Source organism: Hyperolius riggenbachi, chromosome 2 (genome assembly GCF_040937935.1).
Source record: "Hyperolius riggenbachi isolate aHypRig1 chromosome 2, aHypRig1.pri, whole genome shotgun sequence".
In the NCBI taxonomy this organism is placed as follows: domain Eukaryota; kingdom Metazoa; phylum Chordata; class Amphibia; order Anura; family Hyperoliidae; genus Hyperolius; species Hyperolius riggenbachi.
This window is the reverse complement of record NC_090647.1, coordinates 540,950,110-540,962,357: the sequence shown is the minus strand read 5'-3', so window position 1 is coordinate 540,962,357 and position 12,248 is coordinate 540,950,110. Positions and strand designations below refer to the sequence as shown.

Genomic DNA, 12,248 nt, shown 5'->3' with positions numbered 1-12,248 from the left:
CCTGAGCGGTATTACCGCCAGAGGGTGCCGCTCAGGCCCTGCAGGGCCGATTTTTATCAGAAAAAAAGCAGCACACGCAGCCGGCACTTTGCCAGCCGCGTGTGCTTTTGAACTTTCAGTTGGCTGCATGAAATAGTTTTTTATTTTTTATTTTTTTTATTTTAAAAAATCCCTCCCGCAGCCGCCCTGTCGATCTTAATAGAACGCCAGGAAGGTAATAACAATAATATTTATATAGCGCTTTTCTCCCTGGGGACTCAAAGCGCTGTGACCCTGCATTATGCAGTCTCAAAGGCTAGGGAAAAGAGGTGAGTTTTTAGCCTTTTTTTAAAGCTGTCCAGAGAAGGAGCCTCTCGTACTGATTGTGGAAGTGAGTTCCATAGAGTAGGGGCTGCATAGGAAAAGGCCCGAGCACCATGAGTAATATAACAATTTAATATTCACAAACCAGGGTTACCATTAGGCAACCACTGTGAAGGCAGGTGGGGAGATTAACCTGACCCCACTCAGGATTAAAAGTCGCTGTAGATGGGAAGAAGTTGGGTACAACCCTCCACCAAGGGTGGACTTGGCAATATGTAGAAGCTTTCCAAAGGCGCCAATAGAATAAAAATCACTTAAACGAGCTTTAAACCGATGGGGCAGTGGTGGGCCTATCCCATCCATGCGGACAAAGCAAACAAAGGAAGGACTATGGCATCAACAGTCAAACAACAATTTATTTATACTCCACAGTAAAAATAGGCAACGTGTTTCACGGGCTCAATCCCGCTTCATCAGGCCAATCAAAAAGGAGCATACAGCTTATCGGCATCAAAACCACACTGAGCGCCTCTTTGATGCTGATAAGCTGTATGCTCCTTTTTGATTGGCCTGATGAAGCGGGATTGAGCCTGTGAAACACGTTGCCTATTTTTACTGTGGAGTATAAATAAATTGTTTGACTGTTGATGCCACAGTCCTTCCTTTGTTTGCTTTGTCTGCATGGATGGGATAGGCCCACCATTGCCCCATTGGTTTTAAGCTCGTTTAAGTGATTTTTATTCTATTGGCGCCTCTGGAAAGCTTCTACATATTGCTTAATCTCTCTCTCACTCTCACACTCTCACTCTCCTCTTCTCTCTTCTCTCCTCTTCTCTCCTCCCTCCCCTCCAATGTGAATTCTGACCTTAAAAACCTCTATTTGGGTAACCGAACTAAGCGTCCGACTGGATTTCAGAAAGATATCCGAGTTAACTCGGATAGTGCTATTCGGATTTAAACAGATATCCGGAATTCGAGTTCGGATAGCTGAAAAAAATCGGATTGTCTGAGTAGTTCGGATACCCGAATATTGGATGAGTACTACTGCTCAGGATGGATTCCCGCTTTGCACATAGTATTAGATATGTGACCTGAGATGGAAACTGGACATACCGGTAGATGTTAATTCAAAGCCTACATACAGCAAATTAGAATAACGCAATCCGTTACAACCCACAAATGTGAACAGACCTCATAGAATCGTATGAGGAGTGAATTGAAGTGAAAGGAGCTTTAGCAGTGATAGGGGGTGGGCTGAGTCAGATGATCTGCTTTGTGCTGGGGAAGGAACTCCAACTTTCCTGACAAATGGAACAATTAAATGCAGCCTCCCTGAAGCCAGAGTGATGTTCAGTACTAGTGTTGTACCATGTGGTTCAGAACCTGAAGAGCCGCATTTAGCACCGGACAGCCGGGTGGTGTGTGTTTCATTTAGCTCTGATACTTCCTGGTTCCAAGCTAGAAAGAGGAAGTATCAGAGCTAAATGGAATGCCCTCCGTCCTGTTGTCCGGTGCCAAATAGTGCTGAAAAGTGGAACTAATGCTTTGGCTAAGTTGTGTAACGGCATATTAAAATAGTAAGAGCTTGTTAGTTCTTTCTTGCATAGCTGCAATTGTTTTTATCAAAGGGTGAGTGATTGGACTAAATTTAAAGGACCACTATCGTGAAAATCGTAAAATTTTTAAAATGCATGTAAACACATTCAAATAAGAAGTACATTTCTTCCAGAATGAAGTGAGCCATAAATTACTTTTTCTCCTATGTTGCTATCACTGATAGTAGGTAGTAGGAATCTGAGAGAACCGACAGGTTTTGGGCTAGTCCATCTCTTCATGGGGGATTCTCAGTGTGGCCTTTTATTCTATAAAAAGACACTCCCTGAAAAGGATTTATAAAAAGATGCTGGCCAGCTTCCCTGTTGGCTTCACACTGTTTTTGGCAGTTGGATGGAGTAACTGCCTCTCGCTAAGTGCTTTTGAAGATAAAGAAAATCTTGAGAATCCCCCATGAGAAGATGGGTTACTCCAAAACCTGGTGGTTCTGTCAGATTTCTACTACTTACTGTAAGTGACAGCGACAAAGGAGAAAAGTAAATTATAACTTATTTTAATCTGGAAGAAATGTACTTCTTATTTTAATGTGTTTAGATGTTTGTTTTAAATGATTTTCGCGATAGTGGTCCTTGAAGCATGATCACATGTGGCTGTCATTGAGCTGTGTTTAGACTAAACGAGAGTTTCTTGCTCTGTTTCATGTCAGGAATCTGCCTTTTTCTAACAGATACAACCCCAGGAACAACCACAGAGCCCGTGTACAAATATCAGGTGCTGAGTGCAGCTGGTGTAATATCATCTCTCCTGATCCTTATTGTAATCCTGGCTTCTATCAGAAAAAAGTAAGTGACATGAATGCCTTGAGTGTGAATGGCTGGTGGGAGGCTGGGTGGAATGGGCCTGATTTACTGTGGGGTCTTCCGAGTTGCAGAACACGAGTGATGCAGCAAATGAAACCTGGATTAATTATACGGACGTTCTTGCTGCAGGTGTGGGGATTTGTGCATCTGACTACAATCACACAGCCATTCATTCACTCGCCTTAAAGTGAACCAGAGACGAAGCACCCTCATGTGTTTTACCATATGTATCAGTGGGAACATTAGAGAAAACGCCTACCCTGCTCTCTGTTTCATCCTTCACTGCTCAGCCTGCTTGTTTTCAGCCCTGATAAAATCCCTAACTGAGCATTCAGTCTGGCTTTGCACAGGAATCATTATAGCTGAGTCTGTCTTCTCTGATGTCTTTTCAAGCCCAAGCCTGCCCCCTTCTGGCTCTGCTATAATGACTCGGCTATAATGATTCCGGAGCAAAGCCAGACAGAATGCTCAGTCAGGGATTTTATCAGGGCTGAAAACAAGCAGGCTGAGCAGTGAAGGATAAAACAGAGAGCATGGTAGGTGTTTTCTCTAATGTTCCCACTGATATATATGGTAAAATACATGAGGGAGCTTCGTCTCTGGTTCACTTTAAAGTGCACCAGAGATGGTTCACTAGCACTTATTTATACTTACCCGGGCTTCCTCTAGCCCCATAAGCACCGTGGCTTCCCTCGCTTTCATCTTCAGCCCCTAGCTAGTCAGAGGCTTCTGCGCATGCGCGGCTCAGCCACTTGCGCCCCAACAGCGCTCCTGTCCCTTGGAGCGTTCTGCGCCTGCGCAGTATTACTACTGATGAGGGGGTGCATGCGCAGCTAAGCCACACATTTGCAGAAGGCCGCGACTGCCCGGATTTCCGGGCGTCAAAGTGGCATAACAGAGGTGCCGAGGAGGATGGTGAGGGAGGCCTCGGCACTTACGGGGCTGGAGGAAGCCCCAGGTAAGTATAAATTAGCCCCAGGTTCACTTTAAAGGAGTTGTCAGGGGAAATATAGTAAAATGAGTGGTACTTACCGGGGGCTTCCTCCAGCCCCAGGCTCCCAGGACCTCCCTCGCCGCAGCTCTCCCCGCAGCCTTTCGCCGGAGCTCCGACCCGGTCCCCGGCGATGACGTCAGAGCGACCCGGAGGTCGCTCTGTACTGCGCCTGCGCGATCGGCGCTGTCAATCACCACCACATGGGCCGGAGCGGACTGCGCAGGCGCAGAACTACTACCCCCTGCGCAGTCCGCTCCGGCCTACGTGGCGGTGATTGACAGCGCCGCTCGCGCAGGCGCAGTACAAAGCGACCTCCAGGTCACTCTGACGTCATCGCCGGGGACCGGGTCGGAGCTCCGGCGAAAGGCTGCGGGGAGAGCTGCGGCGAGGGAGGTCTTGGGAGCTTGGGGCTGGAGGAAACACCCCCCCCCCCCCCAAGGTAAGTACCACTCATTTTACTATATTTCCCCTGACAACTCCTTTAAAGCATTCCTGGCAGCTGCGTGATATGACCTGGATGAAGTTGCAAACACTTGTCACCAAACAGCAGTCACATTTTAAAGCAAACCTGAAGAGAAAATAAACTTATGAGATAATGAATTGTATGTGTAGTACGGCTACAGAAATAGAACATTAGTAGCAAAGAATAGAGGCTCCTATTGTTTTCCAGTACAGGAAGAGTTTAAAAAAAAAAAAAAGTGATCTATGCCAAAGAGCTTCTCTGGGCTATTCAACCCACTGGGCTAGTTCACACCAGAGCGATGTGATTTTTTTTTTCTCCCCCCAAAACGCGGGTCCTGCACCATTTTATAAGTGATTACACCTCAATGTTTGGTATAGAAAAACTGTAAAATCACTGAATAGAGCAATTCTCAAAGTTTTTTTTTTTTTTTTGCCAAAAGATGTTCACTTCCAGGTCAAAGTGCACTTCCTGTTTTGCCATAAGAACTACAAAATTGCTAATTACTCCAAAATCGCTAGGCACATGCCAGGAATTGCTACTGTAATTTACTACAAAAAGCGCAAAAGGCTCATTCACACTAGTAAATGTATTAAAATGCATGTAAAACCGCCTGCATTTGTCTGTTTTTGTGCATTTTATTATGCATTTCCATGCGCTTTTCTGAGTAATCAAACCACTGTGAAGTAACATAACATAGAGGGAAAGGAAACTGGCTGATTCATGGAGCTTATATGCATGATTCATGTGCTGAAACGCACTAAGCATGCATTACTATGCGCTGCCCATAGACTTTATATTTTATTAGTGTGTGCTGCACATTCATAATGCATTTTAACCACTGCCCACACGTTGAAATGCACTGCTGTACTGTGTACTGGTCAGATGCAGACGGGTTGCACCTTCGCAATAGAGTGGACCCAAACGGGCTCTGCTATTTCCGCCGGATCCCAAGCAGAATGGCGCTACGACTCATACACGCAGGTCTACAAGTGCCAACAAAAAGATCTTTGGGAGGTCCCAGCACTGAATGCCTCATGCTGCGGGGGAAGGGGGGAGCCTCTTTAGGATCCAGAGGTTTCTCCCTCCCGAAGTAAGTACTCTCCAGGGGCCGTGATCCTGCGCAGGTGCACTAGCGGCTTTTCGTTCGGGTAAGGCATAAATAGCCGAACCTGATCGGATGCACTCTACTGCGTAGGCGCGAGTCCTTTGCGCCTGCGCAGTAGAGAGGATACGAGCGGGTTTGGGTTTTTCCGCCTTACCCGAATGAAGAGCCGCTATTGCGCCTGCGCAGGATCGCGGAGAGGTAACTATAGCCTGCGCACTGTTGTCAAGCTTGTTGGGGAACGTTTCAGGGGAACTAGTGCTGGATTCCCCGAAGCTACAGAGGAAGGGCAAAGCCTCACTGGGACCCTGAGGCTTCCCCCTCCCGAGGTACGCATCCCCCAGAGGGCTTTTTTTTTTATCATTATTATTTTTTATTTTTTTATTTTTTTTAGTCCAAGTTCTCTTTAAATATCCAAAGTAATGGCTGTAGAGTAACTTCAATCATATACTGTAGTTCACGATGACTAAATCTAATCACTCTTTTCCCTTATAATCACAGCTCACAGCAACAAACACCAAAGAAAGATGCTAAATCTGGACCTGGAACACCTACTTTGATTGCGAAGTATTTGCTGGCGTGTTCGCCAATGAAATACTCGAAGTCTGACAAATCCAACTCCCTGCCTGCAACGCCCAGAAATTCAATACAAATTAAAATACCTGCAACGCCCAGAAATTCAGACCAGGAAACTGGCAAGGTATGTATTATCTGTCCATTTATTACTATAGCAAACAGAAATAGTGTCTCTGTATTGGAGATTTGAGTTCTTAGGCTAGGTCCACACTAGACCCGGTTGCAGGACGGACACTGCAGTCCGGATCAGGGGAAGTACCCACCGTACTGCAAACTGATGAAAGTGCATCAGTTTTGCATCAGTTTCCGTTCAGGTTTTTCCCTGACAGAAAACGTCTCCATCATTATGAAGGAGTGGGAGGATTTTTTTGGGCCAATCATAAAGCTCAGGCTATCCGTTTTAACATCCGTTTTTTGCCAGTGGAGCTGGAGATGCGTTTTCTCATTACTTTCACTACCCCTGCGTGTATCCGTGGTCCTGATCCGTTGCATGAAAATGCAGCAGTTCCGGACCTTCCGTTCAGGTTTTGAAAACGGATCCCCGCAAACGCAGACGGATCCGTTTTTTACTTGGGTGAGGCTGGCTGCTATTTTCAACATTAGTATCCGGGACTCCGTTTTTCATCAGGTTTGAAAAACGCAGCCACGGATACGTTTCCGGACCTAGTGTGGACTGGCTCTTAGAGTGAACAGTGAACTGTGGTAACTTCAGGACTCTGCAGTGGAAACATAATTATGGAGGATCAGCATACAGATTCAAACCAAATCAAAGGGAAGAGCTTGTTCAGACTGAGAGCGTTTTCGCTTTTTTTTTTAAATTTTTTTTAATTTTTCTTTTTTTTGTGAGTGTTCTCACATGAGCGATGAGCTTTCTTTCCAATCGTAAACGCGGCTCCTGCACCATTTCCTGAGCGTTTGCGCTTCAATACAAAGTATAGAAAAATCACAAAGCGCTTTGAAAAGCAATTTGCCGAGTGCTTTTAAGAATAAATACATTGTATTTATTCAGTTCCAGGTCAAGTACACTTCCTAAGTGTCGTCAGGAATGAAAAAAAAATCGTCGAACAAAACCACTTAAAGTGCAAGTCGCTCTGGAAGCGAAGGGAAAATTGCTTTCAAAGCTCTCACAAAAGCGATTCTGCTAGCGATTTATAATGTGAACTAAGCTGAAGTGTGTGTAAAAAGGAAGAGCTACCATATATACTGTACTGTATACCATAGAAAGTGTAGAATAAGGGTCTTTTTATTAACCACTTTAAAGTTTGTCCCCTTAAAAATTAGAGCAATTTTCACCTTTCAGTGCTCCTTCCATTCATTCGCCTATAACTTTATTACTACTTATCTCAACAAAACAATCTATATCTTGTATTGTTTTTTTTTTTTTTGCCACAAATGAGATTTTTTTTGAAGTGTACTTTTCGCTAAGAATTAATTTATTCTAACTGCATTTTAACAAGAAAAAAAAATGGAAACAAATCATTATTTCTCAGTTTTCGGGCATTATAGTTTTAAAATAATACATGCTAGCGTAGTTAAAACCCACACATTTTATTTGCCCATTTGTCCTGGTTATTGCAACGTTTAAAATATTTCCCTAGCACAATGTATGGCGCCAATATTTTATTTATTTCCACAATCCAACCATACCTCATTAACGAATAAACACAAGGACTGCTTACTTGAAGATGGACATTATAGGCCAAAGCAGTCCTCCTTTATTAATTAAATATTACATTACAAAAATGTAAGAAAAAAAAGCATACAACAAATCCTGTTAATTTAGGGAAAGGAATATGGAGAATCGACAGCATGTTAGGCTGTTGAATTGCCACAAAATACACCGCGCTCCACACAGCCCAACATACTAACTGCTTAACACATAGGGGGAGCTTCTCCCTAACTTCCAGCTTCTGCGGAAATCTCTTTATAGGGCAAACTCCTCCCATCTTCTTATAGAGCGCTATATACCCCCCCCCCCCCCCCATCTCCCTCTCTCCCACTCTCTTAGGCTACATACACACATCAGACCATAGTCTTTGGAAAATGAAAGGTCACAGACCAATTTTACCCCCTTCCATGTAGTATGAGAGCCATACCTACACAGTCTATTCTATGGAGCTGAACTCCCCATCAGATAAAAAGCCTTCCCTTCTAATCCCCTATTAAAACTATTCCCATCCATGCCAAATTTAAAGCGGACCTGAATTTAGAATTTCCTCTCTGCTCAAAAAAATATGCAACAGCATAATAACCTTTAAACAAAAAAATGTCTGTTACAGCTAATATAAAATCCTGCAATAAATCTGCAGTGTCAACTTCCTGCTTTCATGGAAGCAGACATAGGGTTAACATTCAGGTCCATTTGCAAGTTACTTTTTTCTCCTTTTTTTCAAAATTGTCAATAAAATGCCTTTTAAACTACCAGCATGCAAGAAAATACTCAAAATTTGGCTGGTACTTTTTCAATTGCAAAATGCTGAAAAGTTATTTTAAAAGCATTCTAAAACCCTGACATAATATTCAATAAAAACAGGTTTTCCTACTTTTTATATGCCATAAAGTTATCATATTTGCTTTTGTGCATAAGTATTAATAATCATTTAGAAATTACAAGTTCCCAAAGTACAGTTTTGTGTTTGTGTTTTTGTTTTTTTTCTCTGAGAGCTGCCTTTGCAGTTTATTCATAACTGATTTATTCATCTTGAATGTTGAGCAGAAATGCTTTCTGAGTGTCTGACTGTGTTCGGGAGTGTCTGCACTTTCAGAGAAGTATTTACTTAATTATATCAAGTGAGGAATGTAAACACAAGATAACATTTTATCCAGTTCTGATGTGTCCAGCTTTCTCTGTAGGAAACTTGAAAGTCCTGTGTTTAACTAATTGAATGCTGTTCTAGTAAAAAAAAATGGTGGTAGTATATAATATGCTGTAAATAATCTTTTAGAGCAAAGAAGAAATGCTGGGTTTCATTCCGCTTTTAAATAGAAGATGAAAAATTATCTCCTAGGAGAAAAAGTTAATTGCATGTGGGCCCCTGTGTTTACAAGTTAGCTGCTCTGCCGAGGCAGACAGTTGACACAAGGGATCAAATTACAACTAGTGATTAGTCACAGATGATGGGGAATTAGGCTAAACTCTCTAAATACATACAGGGTGCATTTTTGTCTGTTTTTTCTTCTGTCCTGTGCAGAAGTTCAGGTCAACGTTAACCTTCTGTGTATGCTCAGCTGTCTCTATCATGCCCCGTTCCCCAGCTCGTTGCACTGTCGCGTCCAGGCCCGACTCTCCCGCTGCACTGCACAGCCAGTAGGGTGACTCCTCTATTTATTAATGGGGATGAGCTTTAGGTGATTGTATTAATTTTGAGCTGATCAAATGCATTTCCTTGTGAATTTTAGGCTCTGTTCACATTTAACGGCAGCGATTTTCGTGGTTTTTTTTTTTTCCACTCCCGCCGCTGCCACTACGCGCTACGATTTTGTGCAAAGCGCTTTTGAAGAGCGATTCCATTTTTTCACTACCTTTCCGGTGAATTCACTTCACTTTCTGGTGAATTCTTTGACCCGGAAAATAATAAAAACAATGTATTTATTCTAAAAAAATGCAATCTCCGCATAAAGCGATTTTGTGAGCATTTAGCGCTCTTCCTATACCTTCCATTAGAGCAAAATCTCCCCCAAAATTGGTGCAGGACGAACGTGCTGATATGCACCTTCTCAAAGAGATTCATTGCACAAGCGTTTGTGGACGATTTTAAAAATCGCCTACGCTTGAAAAAAGGCCGAAAACGCCCTAGATGTGAATAAGCCCTTACTGGTCCAACTCTTAGATACATACAATAATTTGCATAAAAGCCAGAATTGGTGGAATCTCATTGGCCTCCTCTACTGATCAGTCCCGTGCAAAGATCGAGTCCATCCTAGGGAAACACACACCCTCGCACACACTCTCTCTCACACACACACTCGCACACACTCTCTCTCACACACACACTCGCACACACTCTCTCTCACACACACACTCGCACACACTCTCTCTCACACACACCCTCGCACACACTTTCTCTCACACACACCCTCGCACACACTCTCTCTCTCACACACACACACACACACTCGCACACACTCTCTCTCACACACACACACACTCGCACACACTCTCTCTCACACACACACACACTCGCACACACTCTCTCTCACACACACACACACTCGCACACACTCTCTCGCACACACTCTCTCTCACACACACACTCGCACACCAGGGCCGGCCTTAGGTTTCACAGCACCCTGAGCGAAACCTGATTTTTGTGCCCCCCCCTTCATCCTTTTCCCACGTGCATATACACGCACACGCACGTATACACACACACAGGGCCATATGCAATTCCCCTTTTCTCCTGAAACATCTCCTAGAACAGTGGTTCCCAACCTTTTTGATGTTGTGACACATCATGCCAAATGCTCAGATCTCCATGACACGTCACGCTATGTATAACAGAAAAATACTATTAATAACCAGCAATGGATGGAAAGAGAGCATTATCATGAATACACTTAAAAATGAAGGCTAGAACCTTTTAGGAATATTAATAAAAACAATCTGTGGGACAGTTAGCCGCCTCCTCCCCCATTTAGAATGATAGCACAGCACTTAGAATTTGCACCACGCATTGTAACTGCAGTGCCCCCCTCCCTCCAAAATGCCCTCAGACTCAGTATAGATAGGTAGCCAGGTATAGGTGCTCCAGTATAGGACCTCATGTATAGGTGCCCTCAATATAGGTTGCCAAGCATAGGTGCCCCCAGTATAGGAAGTCAGTTGAAGGTCTCCATCCCCCCCATAGGCAGCCAAGCGTAGGTGCCTCCAGTGTAGGTAGCCAGGAGTAGGTGCCCTCCCTCAGTATAGGTAGCCAGCTATAGGTGTCCCCAGTATAGGAAGTCAGGTGTTGAAGCCCTCAGTATAGGTAACCAGCTATAGGTGCCCTCAGTATAGGAAGTCAGGTGTAGGTGCCCTCAGTATAGGCGCCCCCTTGGAAGCTGGCACCCTGAGCGACCGCTCTGGTCGCTCATATCAAAGGCCGGCTATGTCACACACACACACACACACACACACACACACACACACACACACACACACACACACACACACACACACACACACACACACACACACACACACACACACACACACACACACACACACACACACACACACACACACACACACACACACACACACTTACTTACACACACACACACACACACACTTACTTACACACACACACACACACACACACTTACTTACACACACACACACACACACACACTTACTTACACACACACACACACGCACACACACTTACTTACACACACACACACACGCACACACACACTTACACACACACACACACACGCACACACACACACACACACTTACTTACACACACACACACACACACACACTTACTCACACACACACACACACTTACTCACACACACACACGTTTACTCACACACACACACTTACTCACACTTACACACACACACTTCTTGTAGGACTTACTTACACACACACACACTTACTTACACACACACACACACACACACACACACACACACACACACACACACTTACTTACACACACACTTACTTACACACACACACACACACACACACACACACTTACTTACACACACACACTTACTTACACACACACACACACACACACACACACACACACACACACACACACACACACACACACACACACACACACACACACACACACACACACACACACACACACACACACACACACACACACACACACACACACACACACACACACACACACACACACACACACACACACACACACACACACACACACACACACTTACTCTCACACACACACACTTACTCTCACACACACACACACACACACTTACTCTCACACACACACTTACTCACACTTACTCTCACACACACACACACTTCTTGTAGGACAAATCCCCAGCCTTGTTCCATCTCACTTTGCAGCTGAACTTGTCACCGTTCCATTTCCAGCCGGTGTATTGTTTAGTGTTGGCTGTAATGAATATTTTCGGTTTCGTGTAATTTTGCATAATGCCATGCAATTTCTCATCAGACTGACTGGTCAAATCGATAATTTCCGACAGGTCTGATCAGTTTTCTAACTGATTTTGTACAGAAGTGATTTGGAAAAAAATCTGAAACCTGATTGGACCCGTCGGAAATTATCGGTTTACCGATCCGACGGGAAATTGCATGGTGTGTGTACCAGGCATTAGGAAATAATAGATTCTGCTTCTGAGAATTTGCTTGTCTGGCTTATCTTTGTTAGCACAGCACATGGTATAGTATGCACTCAT

The 12,248-nt window shown here is 44.0% G+C and overlaps 1 protein-coding gene across 2 annotated transcripts in view; it reads left to right on the top strand.

The window, feature by feature from the left end:
• The window catches only part of LOC137545092 (uncharacterized), an 85,965-nt gene that overhangs the window by 52,925 nt on the left and 20,792 nt on the right, over positions 1-12,248 (top strand). For both annotated transcript variants that reach the window (XM_068266203.1, XM_068266202.1), the window contains exons 6-7: positions 2,585-2,699; positions 5,778-5,976. In XM_068266203.1, the coding sequence (XP_068122304.1) occupies positions 2,585-2,699; positions 5,778-5,976 (314 nt within the window). The remainder of the gene's footprint in view (positions 1-2,584; positions 2,700-5,777; positions 5,977-12,248) is intronic.